Raw genomic sequence first — 22,910 nt, 5'->3', positions numbered from 1 at the left:
AGTGTGGATATTGCCTGTAATCCATGGTTTTTGGTTTGGATACATTCTTACTGTGTGGACGACGCTGTCTATGCACTTATTGATGAAGCCCGTAACTGTTGTGGTAAACTCCTCAATGCTATCGGATGAATCCCGGAACATATCCCAGTTTGTACTAGCAAAACAGTCTTGTAGCCTCACGTCTCCTTCATCTGTTCACTTCCGTATTGATCCCATCATTGGTACTTCTTGTTTGAGCATTTTTTTGTAAATAGGAAGCAGGAGAATGGAGTCATGGTCAGATTTGCTGAAGGGAGGACGAGGGAGGGCCTTGTATGCGTTTTTGGGGGTAGAATAAAAGTTTAAGAATTTGAGTTTTAGCGTCCCTAGTGGCGCAATAGACTTGTTGGTAGGAGTGAGGTAGGGCAGTTTTAAGTCTCCAGAAACGCTGCCTCTGAGTGAGCGGTTTCTTGTTTGCCTATGGTTCGAGAATGGTGTTGGCTTGTGGAGGGATGTAGACAGCGGTCATAATTTCGGATGAGAATTCTCTTGGTGGATAAAAGGGTCTGCAGCTTACCCTGAGGTATTCTATACTGAACAAAAATATAAATGCATGTTGCATCAATTTCAAAGATTACGCCGAGTACAATTCATAGAAGGAATCAGTCAATTTAAATATATTCATTCGGCCCTAATCTATCGATTTCACTTGACTGGGCAGGGGCGCAGCTGGTTTTCCCCCACAAAAAATCTTTATTACAGACAAAAATAGACTTCAGATGATCCCGCAGGTGAAGAAGCCAGATGTGGAGGTCCTGGGCTGGTGTGGTTACACATGGTCTGCGGTTGTAAGGCCGGTTGGAGGTACTGCCAAATTCTCTTAAACAAAGTTGACAAACCTGCACATTTTCGAGTGGCCTTGTATTGTCCCCATCACAAGATGCACCTGTGTAATGATCATGCTGTTTAATCGACTTCTTGATATGCCACACCTGTCAGGTGGATGGATTATCTTGGCAAAGGAGAAATGCTCATTAATAGGCATGCAAACAAATTTGTGCACAAAATTGGAGAAATTTCAGCTAACTTTTATTTCAGCTCATGATACATGGGATCAGCACTTTACATGCTGCGTTTATATTTTTGTTCAGTATATATCAGGTGGGCAAAAGCTGCTAGCAGATACCCATAGACCTCCAGTCATTGTGCTAACGCTAGTTAGCAACTTCCATCTCTGCACGCAGAGACATAGAAATGGTATCCACGAGTTCATCTGATGCTGGGGGAAGTAGATAAAGGGCCTCATTGGCAAATCCTGAATATCCCTTTAACTGTAAATATGCATAAACAATCACTAAGTTCAATGTTGTTTTTCTGGACAGGAAATGCCAAGTTCAGCAGAAAAACTAGGAGATGAGATGGATTCTGCTTTATCACACAATCTATTATGAACCATTCCATGTTCAACATGCTGTAAAACTCTAATCATAACTGCAAGGGAAGGCATCAGGGGTGTAGGCCTACATGTGTGACTGTGTGTTGTCTGTGTCGGCCTTGCAGAAGCCGCTTCAGCCGGACATGGGCCACAACTCTCTGGCTAACTTCCAGATTGAGAAGAAGATTGGGCGGGGCCAGTTCAGTGAGGTGTACCGGGCCAGGTACCTGATGGACAACACCTCCATGGCCCTCAAGAAGGTTCAGGTGAGAGAGCCTCACACGCGCGCGCACACATAGCACACACCATAATATTTCCACCATTCAAGATACCCAAGGACACATTTCAGGGGTTTGATGTCACCAATTTTCCTACATATTCTCAAACTACTTAATATTTTCTAGTTCATAGAAAGATTGATTTGAAATTGAAATTGTATGATCGACTCAAATCAAGATCTATATCTGAATGTTTATCAAAGTTAGCTGACTAACTTATCAAATGTATTAGTGTACTTGCTGAAAGCAAGACCACTCTAGAAATGGCACATACTCGTATTATTATAGTTTGCCTTCTTCCGCTCGCCCTAGTGCTTTAACTGCTTGAAAAATGTTGTGGCCATAAAATGATTAGCATAAAATAATCCACCAACAGTAGTGGTAACTCTTGAACTAGAGACACCAAACTAACTTTCAACTGTTCAGTCTATCTGATCAATCAATCACTCAATCGATCAATATTTCCATCTACCTACTTTTTCAACTATAACCAGTCACTACCGTTACGACTGCAGTCATTAACACTACTGTGACTTATTCTACAACCACAAATACTTTAAGACAAGCACACACATTTTCTTTAGGAAATATACTTTTGTAGTTCATCCTGCTTTGCGATCATTACTCTATACTAGTGTATACACGATATACCGGTCTAATAATGTCCACTTCACTTTCATGCGTATCTCATGTATAGTATCTCTTTCCAGCCATCACTCACCTGCATGTCTCTCCGTCCGCTCTTCCTTTGCATCTATTCCTCCATAAATGTTTTAAATATAATTTAGCCATGATGGAGAGCGGGGTTGCAGACCCTGATGTCTTCTGTTGTTACATTTGTAAATGTTTTACATTCGAGCAGTGTGCAGAGCGAGCAAAGTTGACACATTGTATCAGTTCATCGCCTGGTATAACCAAGAGCACAGGCCAGTCTGAGCAGGCTTTGCAATTGCAAGTTCGCTCGTCAGAGGAAAATGGAATGAACTTCACAGCAAAGAAAATGGCGTGTCTAGCCCAGAAGGTTATATGACCCATATTACCAGTGTTACTTTTTTTTTCTCTCCCTGTACGATTTCGCACGCATTTTTTATCAAATTTCACAAACCATGTCGCAGGCCATTTTAAAGTAATCCTGTGGTTCATTCATGTTACCGAGCTAGCTAACAACCTATTAACTTGACATTAGCTCTAGGCAAATTAGATTGACACGAGTAAAGTAAAATGGTCTGCTACTCATGAGATGTGCTTCAAAGGTAGGATTTATATAAGCCTAATGTAAGCCTAAGCTATATATATATTTTAAAAAATCTACCGCTTTCTGGTGTTCCTTAAATTCTGTTTGGTGCCTAATCCTTTTAAAGTTGGGAGACGTTTTTGAGGGAGGGAGATTCTTCTCTGTTAACTGAAGAGTAAAGAGGGTTTCAGTGTTTTCCCCTTACTGCCACAATGACATGCAGACCATAATGCATGCCTATTCATTCCTCCAGCCAAATCACGGTTAGGCCTCTGCAAATATGAGCAAATCAGCCTTTCTATGCATTATTCTATTTTACAGTGAACAGTGTGAAGTAAAATGTGTTGTATTGAGTTGAATTGTGAATATCAGTTACAGTTTTTTTGCATATCATATGCGCATTACATTTATAAAACGGGAACAAGTATTCGGGGTAGGGAACAGGACAAGGACACTTGGCCGCTCTGAATTGTATCACAATATTTTGTGATTTTGATGGATATGATTTATTTAAGTGTCGTACACCTACCGGTGCCCAGCCCACATGAGCTTTCAAGACACTACTAAATACATACCATTTTCCTTGTACTCAAAACAAAATAACATTTTACAAATTATAGGCATACAATAATCATGTAAAGTACAGATACCATTTAGCCACACTACACAAACAGTACATTTCTCCTTCTCCTCCAGGCATTGTGAACAAACAACACTACTTGGTTATCGTGATACTTGGCCTGGTATTGTATTGTTAGTCAAATGTTTGTGTCTTGACAACACTACTCTCTACTATCTCTGCATTTAATATTTAACCGTGTCTTTATTTGGGTTTACTGCATTATTGAAATGCTTTATTAAAATGTGTATGTGTTAAACAGAGTGCTGGAAGACCGACTCGTCTAACTAGATTCAACTGTCAGTGTTCATGTCTGGTGGTGGTGTGACAGTCTTCATTTACAGATTCCCTCTATAGACTGTAGAAGGTTGGCTCAGAAAGTAGGAAACTAGTGTCTTCTGATTATTCCTTTATAACATGGGAGTGCTTGCCACACTCTAGTGACACATACAGTAGTTTCCACCATCATGTCACCTGAAGTAAATTGTTGAACACACATTTCTATGTTTTTAAGGTGCATTATGGCTCTAAAAACACATTTTTTAATTAAAAAGTAACTTAATAAAATACAAAAATGAGGCTATATACAGGAGGTATTGGTACCGAGTCAATGTGCGGGGGTACAGGTTCGTAAAGGTCATTTGTACATGTAGGTAGGGGTGAAGTGACTATGGGGGCGGGTGTTAATGTAAATAGTCCAGGTGACCATCTGATTAGGTGTTCAGCAGTCTTGTGGGTAGAAGCTGTTTAAGGAGCCTTTTTGTCTTAGACTTGGCGTTCCCGAACCACTTGCCGTGCAGGTGAGGGAAGAACAGTCTATGACTTGGGTGACTGGAGTCTTTGACAATTGTTTGGGCCTTCCTCTGACACCGCCTAGTATATAGGTCCTGGATGGCAGGAAGCTTGGCCCCAGTGATGCACTGGGCCGTACACACTACCCTCTGTAGCGCCTTACGGTCAGATGCCGAGCAGTTGCCATACGAGCCGGTGATGCAACCGGTCAGGACACTCTCGATTGTTCAGCTGTAGAACTTTTTGAGGATCTGGGGACCCATGCCAAATCTTTTACTTATTTATTTTTTCCACCTTTTTTTTAACCAGGTAGGTCTGTTGAGAACAAGTTCTCATTTACAACTGCGACCTGGCCAAGATAAAGCAAGGCAGTGCGACACAAACAATACAGAGTTACACATGGGATAAACAAATGTACAGTCAATAACACAATAGAAAATCTATATGCATAGTGTGCAAATATATTAATATTAGGGAGGTAAGGAAATAAATAGGCCATAGTGGCGAAATAATTACCATTTAGCAATTAACACTGGAGTGATAGATGTGCAGAAGATGAATATGCAAGTAGAGATTGGGTGCAAAGGAGTAAAAAAATAAGTAACAATATGGGGATGAGGTAGTTGGGTGGGCTCTTTACAGATGGGCTGTGTACAGCCGAAATGATCGGTAAGCTGCTCTGACAGCTGATGCTTAAAGTTGGTGAGGGAGATATAAGACTCCAGCTTCAGTAATTTTTGCAATTCATTCCAGTCATTTGCAGCAGAGAACTGGAAGGAAAGGTGGCCTAAGGAGAAATTGGCTTTGGGGATGACCAGTGAAATATACCTACTGGAGCGCGTGCTACGGGTGGGTGCTGCTATGGTGACCAGTGAGCTGAGATAAAGTGGAGCTTTACCTAGCAAAGACTTATAGATGACCTGGAGCCAGTGGGTTTGGCGATGAATATGTAGCGAGGGCCAGCCAACGAGAGCATACAGGTCGCAGTGGTGGGTAGTATTTGGGGCTTCGGTGACAAAACGGATGGCATTGTGATAGACTACATCCAATTTACTGAGTAGATTGTTGGAGGCTATTTTGTAAATGACATCGCCGAAGTCAAAGATCGGTAGGATAGTCAGTTTTACGAGGGTATGTTTGACAGCATGAGGGAAGGATGCTTTGTTGCGAAATAGGAAGCCGATTCTAGATTTAATTTTGTATTGGAGATGCTTAATGTGAGTCTTTAAGGAGAGTTTACACTCTAACCAGACACCTATGTTTTTGTAGTCGAACCATCCATCAGCGATTTAGTTTACTTGCATTTATGAGCAGTTGGAGGCCATGGAAGGAGTGTTGTATGGCATTGAAGCTCGTCTGGAGGTTTGTTAACACCGTGTCCAAAGAAGAGCCAGAAGTATACAGGATGGTGTCATCTGTGTGGAGGTGGATCAGAGAATCACCAGCAGCAAGAGCGACATCATTGCATTGACATATACAGAGAAAAGAGTCGGCCCGAGAATTGAACCTTGTGGCACCCCCATAGACTGTCAGAGGTCCGGACAACAAGCCCTCCGATTTGACACACTAAACTCTATCTGAGAAGTAGTTGGTGAACTAGGCGAGGCAGTCATTTTAGATAAGAATATGGTGATTGACAGAGTCAAGCCTTGGCCAGGTTGATGAAGATGGCTGCAGACTATTGTATTTTATCGATGGCGGTTATGATATCGTTTAGGACCTTGAGCATGGCTGAGGGTCACCCATGACCAGCTCGGAAACCAGATTGCATAGCGGAGAAGGTACGGTGGGATTCGAAATGGTCAGTGATCTGTTTTGTTAACTTTGCTTTCGAAGACTTTAGAAAGGCAGGGTAGGATAGATATAGGTCTGTAACAGTTTGGCTCTAGAGTTTCTCCCCCTTTGAAGAGGGGGATGACCTCGCAGCTTTCCAATCTTTAGGGATCTCAGATGATACGAAAGAGAAGTTGAACAGGCTAGTAATGAGGGTTGCAACAATTGTGGCGGATAATTTTAGAAAGAGAGGGTCCAGATTGTCTAGCCCAGCCTATTTGTTGGTCAGATTTTGCAGCTCTCAGATCATCAGCTATCTGGATTTGGCTGAAGGATAAATGGGGGAGGCTTAGGTATGTTGCTGTGGGGGGTGCAGAGCTGTTGACTGGGGTAGGAATAGCCAGGTGGAAAGCATGACCAGCCGTAGAAAAATGTTTATTGAAATTCTCAATTATCGTAGATTTATCGGTAGTGTGTTATTCCGAGCTTCAGTGCAGTGGGCAGCTGGGAGGAGGTGCTCTTATTCCCCATGGACTTTACAGTGTCCCAAAACTTTTTGGAGTTTGTGCTACAGGATGTAAATTCCTGTTTGAATAAGCAAGCCTTTGCTTTCCTAACTGCCTGTGTATATTGGTTCCTGACTTCCCTGAAAAGTTGCATATGTCGGGGGATTTTCGATGCTAATGCAGTATGCCACAGGATGTTTTTGTGCTGGTCAAGGGCAGTCAAGTCTGGAGTGAACCAAGGGATATATCTGTTCTTAGTTCTACATTTTTTGAATGGGGCATGCTTATTTAAGATGGTGCAGAAAGCACTTTAATAGAATAACCAGGCATCCTCTACTGACGGAATGGGGTCAATATCCTTCCAGGATACCCGGGCATGGTCAATTAAAAAAGCCTGCTCACGGAAGTGTTTTAGGGAGCGTTTGACATTAATGAGGGTAGTTGTTTGACCACGGATACAGGCAGTGATCCCTGAGATCCTGGTTGAAGACAGCAGAGGTGTATTTAGAGGGTAGGTTGGTCAGGATGATATGAGGGTGCCCGTGTTTACGGATTTAGGGTTGTACCTGGTAGGTTCCTTGCTCATTTTGTGTGAGATTGAGGGCATCTAGCTTAGATTGTAGGATGGCCGGGGTGTTAAACATATCCCAGTTTAGGTCACCTAACAGTATAAACTTTGACGATAAGTGGGGTGCAATTAATTCACATATTGTGTCCAGGGCACAGCAGGGGGCTGAGGAGGGTCTTTAACAAGCGGCAACAGTGAGAGACTTATTTCTGGAAAGTTGTTTTTTTTTCTCTTCCCCTCTCCCGAGGGGGAAAGGTGTCGTCATGCCCTCTTCACGACTATCTTGGTGTGTTTGGACCATGATAGTTTGTTGGTAATGTGGACACTCGTAATGTGGAACTCTCAACCCGTTCCACTACAGCCCTGTTGATATTAATTGGAGCCTGTTCGGCCCACCTTTTCCTGTCGTCCACACGAGATGACATCAACACTGTTTGTGTATCATTATTAACAGTGACTGGGAAAATGGATTATCTGGAGGAACAATCCAGGAGGAATAACATGGTTGTGGATGGCATACCAGACATGAGTCTGAGGAGAAAGTGAGAAAAATTTCGCTGAAAATATGCAGATCGATCATGGAAAGATTGAGGTGGAGCGCAGGTCTATAAAACTTAAAACCAGCCCAGGTGAAAGACCCAGGCTGATAGCGGTCAAGTTGCTAAGGTTCAATGACCAGATGGCTGTTCTGGAGAGAGCCAAGAACTTGAGAGGAACCAACATCTTCCACAATGAGGACTTATGTGAAGCTGTGCGCCAGCAGCGGAAATAACTTATTCCAGCTATGAAAGCTGCCAGAGAGCGTGGGAACATTGCTTACATCCGCTACGACTGGCTTATTGTCTACCCTCCCAACCACAAGCCTGGGAGGAGTGAGCAAGCCAAGCTTCCGGGTCAATAGCTTTAGCCCAACATCACACACACACCAACTGACACTCACAAGTGCCTGATTGACTGACTATTAGCCAAACAAGGTTTTTAATTTAATGTAGTTTTTTTTAGGACTGACCCCAATTAGTCAACTGGTTAATTGTTTGGTTGTTAGGCTGTTGGTCGACCGATATTGTTTTAGTCGAGCAGTAACGAATATAAATATATGCACTACATTTCAAAAGTTTGGGGTCACTAAGACATTTTTTGTTCATTTAAAATAACACCGAACTGATCAGAAATACAGTGTAGACATTGTTGGAAACGGCAGATTTTTTTTTCAATGGAATATCTACATAGGCGTACAGAAGCCCATTATCAGCAACAGTCACTCCTGTGTTCCAATTGCACGTTGTGTTAGCTAATCCAAGTTTAGCATTTTAAAAGGCTAATTAATTGATCATTAGAAAACCCTTTTGCAATCATTTTGTGGACGGCTACCCAAAACGTTTGACCCAAGTTAAACAATTTAAAGGCAATGCTATCAAATATTAATTGAGCGTATGTAAACTTCTGACCCACTTGGAATGTGATGAAAGAAATAAAAGCTGAAATAAATCATTCTCTCTACTATTATTCTGACATTTCACATTGTTAAAATAAAGTGGGGATCCTAACTCACCTAGACAGGGAATTTTTACTAGTATTAAATGTCAGGAATTGTGAAAAATGTAGTTTAAATGTATTTGGCTAAGTTGTATTTAAACTTGCGACCATCTCAGTGAAGTAATTCATTGTGGAGGCCGATACTAAGAGCCAATTTATGCTTGAACCGAAAATGTGGTCGGAGGCAAAATATGACTGAATTGAGATATATATATATATTTACAAAATAACATGGGTAACTATTTACACACTTTCAATATTCGGAAGACCCTCAGTCCTCTATCAAATCTATTTATATAGCCCCAGCCTAAAACCCCAACCATCAAGCAATGCAAATGTAGAAGCACGGTCATCCTTTGGGTCACTGATATGAAGCGTCTGTAAAATAACCAGAAACCTTTTGCAAGACATAACAGTCATGGAGAAAGGCAGTTGGTAGAGAGATTATGTTTTCCAGTAGTCCCTCAGGCTTTTCAGCTTCACCAGCCCCATGTAGACGACCAGTGAAAGGTAGCAGAAGAGGTCTGACATGGATATGGGCTTCCATGCTACCTTTTTGCCTGCTTGCTTCTTCTCCCCATACTTATTCGTGTTAGACACGAGCGACTCGACAACGGATTGGGTGAAAAACAGCTGAAAAAGCTGAAGGGGGCTGTAAGTTGATGTCATACTCACCTGAGGTCCTGGCTCCCTTTTCGGCCTAAATGTTGGTTGAGGTGGCTCCACATCATCTTCTAGGACAGTGTGCCAATGCCCTTCTGTCCCTTCGTTAGCAGGTGGCACACTTCCCCTCCTCCGCTTCTTTGTCAGTGCCTTCACACCTCTAGATGGCCCGGGAGGTGTGGAGCCGGAGACAACGGGTGTCCGGCTGGATGAACCAGCTTCAGTGGGGGATAGACACCTTGGCACTGGGGGCTCCCATTCGGAGTCAGTGTCACTGTGAAAGAAAATGTTCAGTTAGAATAGTTTCACATATGAGCCCTGTATCAACAGGTATAATAAACAGATATATAAAGTACAGGGAACATAAAGTGCTGTTCCATTTCACTTTGGCCATTGTAGTGGGCCTGCCCTCCCCTCAACAGCCTCAAATAGGCTATTTCATGTGGAGGTGGGGTGGAGCGGCAGACACACGCATCTCAACAATGCTCCCTCTAATCCATAATATGTAGACTGAGAGGAGGAAGCATGGTCGCTGTGTTGCGATGTGTGGGTTTGCTGTTAAAATTCTACTCCATTATATTTATTTATATATATATATATATATATATATATATATATATATATATATATATATATATAGATAGATAGATAGATAGATAGATAGATAGATAGATAGATAGATAGATAGATAGATAGATAGATAGATAGATAGATAGATAGATAGATAGATAGATAGATAGATAGATAGATAGATAGATAGATAGATAGATATATATATTACACACACACAAACATAGGCTAAGGGTCATTCACATATTTACAAACATACCCCCACCCACAACGCATAGACAATGTGTACTTTACACATTTCATTACATTTTTATATATTGCAAATAAAATGTTTTTAAAAATCACAAAGAATATTTTATATTATTAATATCAAACAACGGCATTAGCATGAGAAGAACTTATCAGTCCAAAACGATGTCCTCGCCATTCAAAAAATATACTTCCATTTTGGAGTCAAAGCTATGTTCGCTAGCTGAATCTTCTTCCAAAAGAAGATCTGTTTCACTGTCACGATCAATTTGCTCTATAATTTTGTCTACATTTGTATATCTAGTCTTAGATTTAGCTTTCCCTGACTTATTCGCCATGATGTTCGATATATAAACAGCTGAAGATGCACGTTACCGAAAAAGGGCTGTGCGCCACAAGCTTGGCTCCTTCCAGTATGACTGTTCAATGGCGAATGAACGTCTTTACGCAGGAGTTTCCTACATGGGTTGGTCTTCCAACACATAACCATTGCATATTGCAGTGTTCCTCAACTCATTGGCTATCTACCCAGCTAGATTTCAAGACGATAAGTGGTCATTGGGTTAAAATTCAGTCAATCAATGAAACAGCGGGCAAATCATTGGTGCACAATGATGTCATGACTTGTTGTCTTCAAATCGGTTTCTCTCAGGCAATAGTAAATCCTTTTTTAAATCTGACAACGCAGTTGGATTAGCAAGATTATAGGCTTTCGATACATGTGAGACACATGAATGTTTAATATGACTATTTATGTAGCGATCACCGTATGTTGTGGAATTTCAGCCCGCTAGCGGGTTCCATGCTCAGAGGGGTTAAAAACTTCTTAGGGCTGCAATCCCGTTAACGGGATCGATATGACAACAGCCAGTGAAAGTGCAGGGCACCAAATTCAAAACAACAGAATCTCATAATTAAAATTCCTCAAACGTACATGTATCTACCGTTTTAAAGATAATCGTGTTGTTAATCCCACCACAGTGTCCGATTTCAAAAAGGCTTTACAGCGAAAGCACCACAAACGATTATGTTAAGTCACCACCAACTCACAGAAAAATTCAGCCATTTTTCCAGCCAAAGAGAGTCTCAAAAAGCACAAATAGAGATAAAATGAATCACTAACATTTGATGATTTTCATCAGATGACACTCATAGGACTTCATGTTACACACTACATCTGTTTTGTTTGATAAAGTTCATTTTTATATAAAAAAAATCTCAATTTACATTGGCGCATTACGTTCACTAGTTCCAAAAAACATCTGGTGATATTGCAGAGAGCCACATCATTTTACATAAATACTCATTATAAATGTCAATAAATACAATGGTTAGACATGGAAATATAGATATACCTCTCCTTAATGCAACCGCTGTGTCAGATTTTTTACAAAATTTACGGAAAAAGCAAACCATGCAATAATCTGAGACGGCGCTCAGAAAAAAAAAAAAAAATTCCGCCATGTTGGAGTCAACAGCAATCAGAAATAACATTATAAATATTCCCTTATTTACTTCAAAAATGTATATTTCAGGTTGAAGAAACTTGTCAAACTAAGTACAGAATCAATCTTTAGGATGTTGTTATCATAAATCTACAATAACGTTCCAACTGGAGAATTCCATTGTCTGTAGAAAGCCATGGAACGCAGGTCACTATCATGTGAAATGCGCATGACCAGGACCTGGTTCTCTGCCAGACCACAGACTCAAAGAGCTCTCATCCGGCCCCACAATACAGTAGAAGCCTCGTTCAAGTTTCTAAAGACGGTTGGAAGCCTTAGGAAGTGCAACATAACCATTATCCCACTGTGTATTCAATAGGGGCTGGGTTGAAAATCGATCCTCAGATTTCCCACTTCCTGTTTGGATTTCTTCTCAGGTTTTTGCCTGCCATATGAGTTCTGTTATACTCACAGACATCATTCAAACAGTTTTAGAAACTGGAGGAGAACAGTTGGGTCAGGTTACGTTTTGTTTTTGTTCTGGTTATCTAGATCTCTGGCACCCTCCTGAGACATTTGTCTTATTTCATCAAATGCTAAGCATAAAGCATCAGACCAGCTCAATTAATGTAGTTGATTTTATTGAAACATGTCTATATATGGAAAAATACAAGTAAAAAAATGTTGTCCACTCGTTTGGTTGAAAGAACAGACAACTTTCGGTCGACCAAGATTATTTTTTTGGGGGGGGGGGGGGGGGGCAGCCCTAAGTTTTTCCTCCATATTATGTCTGACAAGCTACCCAGAAAAGGACTAAGAATAGATAGCCCATATAAATATATGTAGCCTTAGAAATAAGGTTCAATAAATCAATAACTTACTAAGATAACATTCATATACTGCCTAACCTAACCCATTCATATACTGCCTCTCTGAGACTCACTTAGATAATTCCTTTTATATAGCAGTAGTAATACAGGGATGTAACATATACAGAAATGCCTATGGAGGACGTGGTGTTGCATATGTCCAGAGTCATATTCCTGTAAAGGTTAGAGAGGATCTCATATCTAATGTTGTTATAGTGTTGTGGTTGCTGATTCACCTGCCTCATCAAAAGCTTCTCCTTTTGGGTGCTGCTATTGGACAACAGTTGCTAACAGTCATGATCTGGATAATATGTGTGAAATTCTTGATGTGTGTGATGTTAAGAGGGGCCTGTTTTCTGGGTGACCATGCTGTCCGCTCATCATCCAAGTGTGTAAATATCTTTACTAATTCTGCAGAACTTTGTTCTAAAGCTGTATCCACACCCATTGGATATATTGACCATAATATAGTGACTAGAGTGGCTTGCGAATGTATTCACCCCCTTTGGCATTTTTACTAATTTGTTGCCTTACAACCTCAAATTAAAATAGAGTTTGTATCATTTGATTTACACAACATGCCTATGACTTTGAAGATGCCAAATATTTTTTATTGTGAAACAAACAAGAAATAAGAAAATAAAAAAACTTGAGCGTGCATAACAACCCCCCCCCCAAAAAAAGTCAATACTCTGTAGAGCCACCTGTTGCAGAAATTACAGCTACAAGTCTCTTGGGGTATGTCTCTCTAAGCTTGGCACATCTAGCCACTGGGATTTTTGCCCATTCGTCAAGGCAAAACTGCTACAGCTCCTTCAAGTTGGATGGGATCCGCTGGTGTACAGCAAGCTTTAAGTAATATCACAGATGCCTCTCAATTGGATTGAGGTCTGGGCTTTGACTAGGCCGTTCCAATACTTTTAAATGTTTCCCAATGAACCACTTGAGTGTTGCTTAATCAGTATGCTTAGGGTCATTGGCCTGCTGGAAAGTGAGCCCCTGTCCAAGTCTCAAATCTCTGGAAGACTGAAACAGGTTTCCCTCAAGAATTTCCCTGTATTTAGCGCCATCAATAATTTATTCAATTCTGACCAGTTTCCCAGTCCCTGCCAATGAAAAACATCCCCACAGCATGATGCTGCCACCACCATGCTTCACTGTGGGGATGGTGTTCTCGGGGTGATGTGAGGTGTTGGGTTTGTGCCAGAAGTAGCGTTTTCCTTGATGGCCAAAAAGCTCAATTTTAGTCTCATCTGACCAGAGTGCCTACTTCCGTATGTTTGGGGAGTCTGCCACATGCTGTGTTTGCTTATTTTTTTCTTTAAGCAATGGCTTTTTTCTGGCCTTTCTTCTGTAAAGACCATCTCTGTGGAGTGTACGGCTTAAAGTGGTGCCATGAACAGATACTCCAATCTATGCTGTGGAGCTTTGCAGCTCCTTCAGGGTTATCTTTGATCTCTTAGTTGCCTCTGATTAATGCCTTCCTTGCCTGGTCCATGAGTTTTGGTAGGTGGCTCTCTCTTGGCAGGTTTGTTGTGGTGCCATATTATTAAATTTTTTAAATAATGGATGTAATGGCACTCCGTATGATGTTCAAAGTTTCTGATATATTTTTTTTAACCCAACCCTGATCTGTACTTATCCACAATTTTGTCTCTGACCTGTTTGGAGAGCTCCTTGGTCTTCATGGTGCCGCTTGCTTGGTGGTGTCTCTTGGTTAATGGTGTTGCAGACTCTGGAGCCTTTCAGAACAGGTGCCTTGCGAAAGTATTCGGCCCCCTTGAACTTTGCGACCTTTTGCCACATTTCAGGCTTCAAACATAAAGATATAAAACTGTATTTTTTTGTGAAGAATCAACAACAAGTGGGACACAATCATGAAGTGGAACGACATTTATTGGATATTTCAAACTTTTTTAACAAATCAAAACTGAAAAATTGGGCGTGCAAAATTATTCAGCCCCTTTACTTTCAGTGCAGCAAACTCTCTCCAGAAGTTCAGTGAGGATCTCTGAATGATCCAATGTTGACCTAAATGACTAATGATGATAAATACAATCCACCTGTGTGTAATCAAGTCTCCGTATAAATGCACCTGCACTGTGATAGTCTCAGAGGTCCGTTAAAAGTGCAGTGAGCATCATGAAGAACAAGGAACACACCAGGCAGGTCTGAGATACTGTTGTGAAGAAGTTTAAAGCCGGATTTGGATACAAAAAGATTTCCCAAGCTTTAAACATCCCAAGGAGCACTGTGCAAGCGATAATATTGAAATGAAAGGAGTATCAGACCACTGCAAATCTACCAAGACCTGGCCGTCCCTCTAAACTTTCAGCTCATACAAGGAGAAGACTGATCAGAGATGCAGCCAAGAGGCCCATGATCACTCTGGATGAACTGCAGAGATCTACAGCTGAGGTTGGAGACTCTGTCCATAGGACAACAATCAGTCGTATATTGCACAAATCTGGCCTTTATGGAAGAGTGGCAAGAAGAAAGCCATTTCTTAAAGAAATCCATAAAAGGTGTTTTTTAAAGTTTGCCACAAGCCACCTGGGAGACACACCAAACATGTGGAAGAAGGTGCTCTGGTCAGATGAAACCAAAATTGAACTTTTTGGCAACAATGCAAAACGTTATGTTTGGCGTAAAAGCAATACAGCTCATCACCCTGAACACACCATCCCCACTGTCAAACATGGTGGTGGCAGCATCATGGTTTGGGCCTGCTTTTCTTCAGCAGGGACAGGGAAGATGGTTAAAATTGATGGGAAGATGGATGGAGCCAAATACAGGACCATTCTGGAAGAAAACCTGATGAGTCTGCAAAAGACCTGAGACTGGGACGGAGATTTGTCTTCCAACAAGACAATGATCCAAAACATAAAGCAAAATCTACAATGGAATGGTTCAAAAATAAACATATCCAGGTGTTAGAATGGCCAAGTCAAAGTCCAGACCTGAATCCAATCGAGAATCTGTGGAAAGAACTGAACACTGATGTTCACAAATGCTCTCCATCCAACCTCACTGAGCTCGAGCTGTTTTGCAAGGAGGAATGGGAAAAAATGTCAGTCTCTCGATGTGCAAAACTGATAGAGACATACCCCAAGCGACTTACAGCTGTAATCGCAGCAAAAGGTGGCGCTACAAAGTATTAACTTAAGGGGGCTGAATAATTTTGCACGCCCAATTTTTCAGTTTTTGATTTGTTAAAAAAGTTTGAAATATCCAATAAATGTCGTTCCACTTCATGATTGTGTCCCACTTGTTGTTGATTATTCACAAAAAAATACAGTTTTATATCTTTATGTTTGAAGCCTGAAATGTGGCAAAAGGTCGCAAAGTTCAAGGGGGCCGAATACTTTCGCAAGGCACTGTACATGTCAGTACATACACACAACAAGTAGGTCACATGAGGGAAAGCCGTTGTTCAGTGAGGTGTTGCTTTATTTGTTTTTTGAAACCAGGTTTGCTGTTCAATAGCGCTATATGAGGTGGAAGGGAGTTCCATGCACTCATGGTTCTGTATAACACTGTTTTCTTGAATTTGTTCTGGACTTTGAAAAGACCCCTGGTGGCATGTCTGGTGGGGTAAGTTGATGATGCAAGCAATTTGGAATTTCCAACACATGAATGTTTCTTATAAAAACAAGAAGTGACGCAGTCAGTCTTTCCTCAACTCTTCGCCAAAAGAGACTGCACACGTAGTATTAATAATAGCCCTCTGATTACAAGGAAGAGCAAAACGTGCCGCTCTGTTCTGGGCCAGCTGCAGCTTGACTAGGTCTTTCTTTGCAACATTTGACCATATGACTGAAAAAGAATCAAGACAAGGACTTGCTTTTAATTTTTTTATTTAACTAGGCAAGTCAGTTAACAACAAACTCTTATTTTCAATGACAGCCTAGGAACAGCGGGTTAACTGCCTTGTTAAGGGGCAGAACCTGATTTTTTACCTTGTCAGCTCGGGATTTCGATCTTGCAACCTTTCGGTTGCTAGTCCAACACTCTAACCACTAGGCTACCTGCCGCCCCGCTTTGTGGAGTGTGGTGTCAAAAAGCAGAGCATGTCTTTATTACAGACAGACCATTAAATCGATATGTTTTGACCGGGACCGTTTACAATCTAAGGAAACACCAAGTCCTTCAGTCTCCTCAACTTGTTCAACAGCCACAGTTGTGAAAGGTAGTGTACTGTAGCTATAGGTCTAATTAGCATTATGGTAATTGTACTCTCATAGGATAGTTGAAATGTTTATGAATGAAGAAATGGGGTGATGCGTTATTATTGTGGCTGAGAGCATCACTGACTGCTGCTGAGAGGTGTGTGTGTGTGTGTGTGTGTGTGTCATTACATATAGCATCAGCAGCCATGATGTTTTGTTGTCATTCTATTAGTGTTTTTTCCTTCTCTCTCTTTCTCCTTTCCTTGAACATGCTGCAACAATCTCTCCTTTTGATCTCTTGATAGATATTCGACTTGATGGATGCCAAAGCTCGGCAAGATTGCATCAAAGAAATAGATCTCCTAAAGGTAAAGAACCAGAGCGAGCGAGAAAACAATTGATCTGTACCAGACGCCTGCATGCGAGTGTGTTTGTGTGTCTTTTTCTGTGCTGTGTGTGTGCCTCCCTCTTTTGTGTGTGTGTGTGTGTGTGTGTGAGAGACTCCTCCAGGCTTACATTGACTCTTTTTTTTTTTAATGCCCAAAACATTTCATTTTTTTTTCTCTCAGTATTGTTTAGAAGGGGGGCAATAGTGGATCGCCATGGAAATTTAGCAGACTCCCTTGTGTGTCTTTTGATGTTTTGTCCCCCCCCTCCCACGCCCCACCCCACGCCCCTCATCTTTTTGTCTTTTGTCTTTCTTCTTTAAATGAAGTGTTTTCATTGATCAAACTACCTTAAACATGCTTTGCTTGTCTCTGGTCTCAAAAGCTAACGAACAAATTAATGACAGGTTGAATAACTCCCTCTGTCTCTGTGATCAGAGGTGTGTGTGTTCTCCAGGTTGTTGCTAACTCTGTTCATAACACGTTACTCTCTCTTCCATACACACCTTGCACACCTCCATGCACACCTCCATACACACCAAGCATTTTGCTACACCCGCAATAACATCTGCTAAACATGTGTATGTGACCAATAAAATTTGATTTGATTTTGATTTGATGAGGTCTGCATTAGCCAACCACAGAGGAGACTGGTGTTATGCCAGGCTTAGCCACATGCCCCCTCTTTTTCCCTACCTCCATTTCCCCCTCTCTCCTCCATTCTAGGGCTCAGGAGGCTGATGCACAAGATATGTCACTCCGTCCCTCCCCCTCTCTCTCCCTCACCCCTCTTTATCCCTCCTCGAGTGTGTGTGTGCTTTCTCTGCTCTGTCTCTTCTGTGTGAGTGCTAATGGTTGTGGTGGTTAATTCCAACTGTGTGTGTGTGTGTGTGTGTGTGTGTGTGTGTGTGTGTGTGTGTGTGTGTGTGTGTGTGTGTGTGTGTGTGTGTGTACTGGGCAGGGCTAACAAGGCCAGATTGTGAACAGGGGAATCCAGCCTTCCTTCCATCTATCCATCCTTCTACCCCAGTAGACAGGACAACACGACACACAGCCAAATCAGAGTAATGAGATGCACACTGCCATGGGCCTGACACACACACACACATGCTGGCATGCATGCTCACGGTCCTCTGTCTGTCTGTCTCTCTATCTGTTCATATGCTTTGTAAAGTGTAGGCTAGATGATCCTGTTGTCCTGTATGGCTCAGTTGGTAGAGCATGGTGCCTGTACTGCCAGGGTTATGGGTTTGATTCCCGGGGCCACCCATACGTAAAATATATGCACGCATGACTGTAAGTCGCTTTGGAGAAAGGCGTCTGCTAAAAAGCATATACTGTATATATATTGATGTATATAAATTTGCTTCATTGGCATGACGTATTGATACATTATGCCGGAGCACAATGTTACTCGCTCACTCTCACATTTCTCTGTCCATCTCTCAGCCTTTGTGTTATAGTTTATGTCCATCCTAACCTTACGTGAGTTCTGTGAGATGGGATGCAGTACACCCCCAGCCCAGTCCCAGTGTCCGGCTCAGATTCAATTACTCCAGTCTGTTTCACAGGCAGTCCTGAAGCCTGCTCACATTAACCTCATTTAACCTGAACTAACTGGACAGAAGCCTGGCCCTGCCTGCACACACACCCTGTAGCTGTCCAGGCCTGGAGCTGGGGAGCCAGCATCTACAGTCATATCTCTTAGCATGGCCAGGGTCTTCACGGGTCAGCGTGAGTAGGGGAAGAAGAGAGATGGGATGGGGGGGGGGGCACATGGATGTTTCTCTTGCTCTGAAATGACGCATCACAGAGCTGCAACCCTGATCCAAAAATATGTCTGCTGCAGTGTTTGTTTGTATGTGTGTGTGTGTACAGTATGTATACGTTGCTTCTCCTGTGGATCAGTCCACAGAGTGAACATTTCTTTAATCACGTCGGAGCAGTGTCATACCGCATGCCTGGGCCCCGCTATCGCTGCTCACATCACAACCCCTGACACACAACACGTCTACTGTAGCTCTCTCTCACTCTCTCCCTCCCCTCTCTCTGTCTGACTGCACCTGATGTGGTTAGTCACTTATTGACCGATCAACAGGAAATAATCGGTTGAGAAAATGAGAGGGTTTTCTAGATCTATTTATTTCTCTGCCAGCGGCGTGTTGAGAGCTGTGTGGAACAGCAGCCTGTTGTAATCAGACAATGGTTGTTGTCGACATGTCACACTGCTCTGTCACACACACAGGACAAAGCCATAGCCTTCTCATTCAACTATGCGGTTTCTACACCGGCGTGGCCAGCCAAATGACCGACAACATTACACATCATAGGAGCACCTGATAATGGTTATTTGAAAGGATTTCAACACTTTAACATACTCGTTGTCACATTGTGTGGTATATTATATCTGTGTAAGAAGGGGTCATTGGTTGGAGACTTGGGACAAAATATGTGTTGATTTCACAAAGCTTTACAAACCCTGGGAGCCAGTTAAACAGTCATTGTTCCCTCATCTATTCTCTCTCGCACGCTCTCTCGCTATATCTCTATTTTTCCCCCTCTCTCTCTTTCCCTCTCTCATCATCTCTCTTTCTCTGTTTCTCTCTCTCTCGTACAGCAACTGAACCACCCAAACGTGATCAAGTACCATGCATCATTTATTGAGGAGAATGAGCTGAACATTGTGCTGGAGCTGGCCGATGCTGGTGACCTCTCCCGGATGATCAAGGTAAGATATTTGATGCTCCCACGCAGGTCAACCTTCCTCACTGGAATCCACCCTGGTGATCTACTACCCTGTTGACCCGCTGAAGTGGTGATCTCTGGTGCTGATCTACTGGCGATCCACTATAGTGATGGTCCACTCCGGTGATCATAAACAGTAGGCCGCCATAGTGATCTACTTTTGCTTAACTCTTATGTCAAATGTGTTTGCCTGCTGTAATCTCTCATACAGGACAACTCTCCACCAGAACCATAGTATTCACATTCTTCACTCATGCCAGTGTCAAATTAGTGGTATGTTATGTATGTATGTATGTAAAACCCTGGGCAGAGCAGCCTCTCCATGTATAAATGATGCCTAGCCAGGGTGTATGAGCATCTCAACAAGCCCCTAGCACTCATCTACTGCAGCTCTCAATGTCCAACCATCCAATGCTGTCTCACACTGCAAATTAGGACAGCACGATTAGCACTGCCTGTGAGAGATACCACATGGCACACTACACACACCCGGGCACAGACACGTGCTGACACACACGGACCTACATACACAGGTCTTCCTTCGCTCTTGCCCTCTCTTCAAATAATTTGTTTTCCTAATTAAACTGTGCCAGTCCAGAGGTTGGTATCATGACTACGAACCTCTTCGCTCCCCCTTCACTGCCCTGCCGCAATATGAAGTAAATACACCATTCTTACACTGTGGTGCCCCCCCCCCCCTTCTCTCCCTTCCTCTTCCTGGCACTTGCCCTGACCATCTCAGGATTCTAATAAAATCAAATGGTACTTGATTTGCATGCACTTACAGAATATTGCATGTGCAGTTTTTGCAGTGGAAGGCATGGAAGGCTTTCTTCTGCTTCCCCATTGACATCAAACACTTCTCTGATATGCTAATGTGGGGCAAGGGGAAGAATGGCCCACCATGCTGCCTTTGTTTGGATGTGGGCCAAGGTCTCTCTATTTCACACACGTGCACCTACGCAAGCGCACACACATGGGACGCACGCTGGGACAGACGCAAGCGCACACACACACATACACACACTGACAGATGCACGTGCGCACACACTTTCTTGCTATCATTCCTGTTCACTCTCTCTTTCTCAACTATTGTTCCCATTTCCTCTCTCTGTTTCTCGCTATCTTTTCCGTTCCGTCACTCTCTCTCTGCGCTCCATTTTTGCTAGTTTTTGCCAATCAGTATCCCATCCAGCACAGCAACAAAGCTAGCTCGCCAGTCCATTTCTCACCCGATTGGCTATTACGCCGCCCTAGCTGATAGTTTGCATAAACTTTGTCCCATCACTCGTACCATTGATTTCCGGTAATCCTGTCGCACGGTGACTGTTTCTGTGACCTCTGAAACAGAATGAAGTCATAATCGACCGCTAGGAGCTGCTGGGAGGGTGAGGGGGTTAGGGAGAGGGGGTTAGGGTTGTGGGAATTGTGTGTTGTGTAGTTTGTGTGTGACTGGTTTACATATATATGTAGGAGCTATATACCAGATGTGAGCGTTTTGAACATAACCCCAAAATGCCTTTTCTCTGGTTCTGAGAACTCATGTGCTTTCCATCGCAGCATAATGAAAATGAGAAAGGGCTCGGTATGAGAAAGAAAGAGTGAGCGAGAGGAGGGAGGGGGGGTGGGTAGAAGGAAAAAGGGACAGAGAAGCAGAGCGAGGGGAAAGAGAGAGGTCAGGGAGAGGGTAGCGAGAGAGGCAAAAAGAGAGAGGTCTGCATCATATTAACGATGGAGTCAAATACATACAGAGGGACTCGAGGGGCTTAGCTAGTAAGTTGTGTATGTTAAGCTTGTGTATGTTGTCTGACATTGTTGTGCTGTGTGTATCTATGCAGCACTTCAAGAAGCAGCGGAGGTTAATTCCAGAGAGGACAGTGTGGAAGTACTTTGTCCAGCTGTGCAGTGCGCTGGAACACATGCACTCCCGACGGGTCATGCACAGAGGTACTACACACACACACACACACGCACGCACACATGCGTACACTTTTAACTTCAACTTGAACTATGTACCCTGTCCTCTCTACAGATATAAAGCCAGCTAATGTGTTCATAACAGCCACAGGAGTGGTGAAGCTGGGAGATCTGGGACTAGGACGATTCTTCAGCTCTAAAACCACCGCTGCCCATTCTTTAGGTAAGACACACACACACACACACACACACACACACACAAACAAACAGACACTTTTGTTTGACTATCCTTGTGAGGACCAAACAATTGATTCCCATTCAAAATCCAATTTTTCTTCAATCCTAACTCCTAAACCTAACCTTAACCCAAACCGTAACTTCTAACCATAAACCTAACCCCTATACCTAATTGTAACGCTAACCCTAAACCTAACCTCTAAGCCTAAAATAGCCTTTTTCCTCGTGGGGACCAGCAAAATTAAGCAAACTAGTCCAATTTTCATGGATTTACTATCCTTGTGAGGACTTATGGTCCCCACAATGATAGTAAAACCAAACATGCACACACCCACACAGTAAGGGGGGGATGTGTTTCATTAGCTGGTGCAGCCCAGAACCATTTGTGTGTTATAAAGCTGGGGGGTTAGGTCTTCTTATTGCAGCTTAGGGGCTGTCACCTCTTCATTTGCCAGTTTGTCACTTCCTGTTGCCTTGACCTCTGACTTCTGAACTGTTGTCTGGGCGGAACCTGTCTGAAACACACTTCGCCTCTGCTGCCGGATACATAGTGATGAAAAAAGTACCCAATTGTCATACTTGAGTAAAAGTAAAGATGCCTAAACAGAAAATGAGTAAAGTAAAAGTGAAAATCACCCAGTAAAATGCTACTTGAGTAAAAGTTTTAAAGTATTTGATTTTAAATATACTTAAGTATCAGAAGTAAAAGTATAAATACTTTCAAATTCCTTATATATGGCAAACCAGACGGCACTATTTTCTTGTTTTTTTAATTTACGGATAGTCAGGGGCACACTCCAACACTCAGACATAATTTACAAATGAAGCATTTGTGAGTGAGTCCGCCAAATCAGAGGCAGTAGGGATGAGCAGGGATGTTCTCTTGATAAGTGGGGGAATTGGAGAATTTTCCTCTCCAGTTCAGCATTCAAAATGTAAC

General features: G+C 42.5%; 2 protein-coding genes across 6 annotated transcripts in view; one reads left to right on the top strand and one right to left on the bottom strand.

Moving 5' to 3' along the window:
• Window positions 1-22,910, top strand: part of nek7 (NIMA-related kinase 7) — a 137,916-nt gene that overhangs the window by 85,689 nt on the left and 29,317 nt on the right. For all 5 annotated transcript variants that reach the window (XM_036968922.2, XM_036968924.2, XM_036968925.2 and 2 more), the window contains exons 3-7: window positions 1,540-1,680; window positions 16,991-17,053; window positions 19,689-19,799; window positions 21,655-21,763; window positions 21,849-21,956. In XM_036968922.2, coding sequence (XP_036824817.1) covers window positions 1,540-1,680; window positions 16,991-17,053; window positions 19,689-19,799; window positions 21,655-21,763; window positions 21,849-21,956 — 532 coding nt within the window. The remainder of the gene's footprint in view (window positions 1-1,539; window positions 1,681-16,990; window positions 17,054-19,688; window positions 19,800-21,654; window positions 21,764-21,848; window positions 21,957-22,910) is intronic.
• On the bottom strand, window positions 5,965-10,677 carry LOC149984026 (uncharacterized). The gene is made up of 2 exons (XM_090232082.1): window positions 10,356-10,677; window positions 5,965-9,663 (listed from the first exon to the last, which is right to left on the bottom strand). The coding sequence occupies exons 1-2, from the start codon at window positions 10,538-10,540 to the stop codon at window positions 9,165-9,167; spliced, it is 684 nt and encodes a 227-aa protein (XP_090088208.1). The 5' UTR covers window positions 10,541-10,677; the 3' UTR covers window positions 5,965-9,164.

Source organism: Oncorhynchus mykiss, chromosome 4 (genome assembly GCF_057628025.1).
Source record: "Oncorhynchus mykiss isolate SJ-2025 chromosome 4, ASM5762802v1, whole genome shotgun sequence".
Taxonomy (NCBI): Eukaryota; Metazoa; Chordata; class Actinopteri; order Salmoniformes; family Salmonidae; genus Oncorhynchus; species Oncorhynchus mykiss.
Note: the sequence above shows the minus strand (reverse complement) of the source record. Positions and strands in the feature narration are given on the sequence as shown.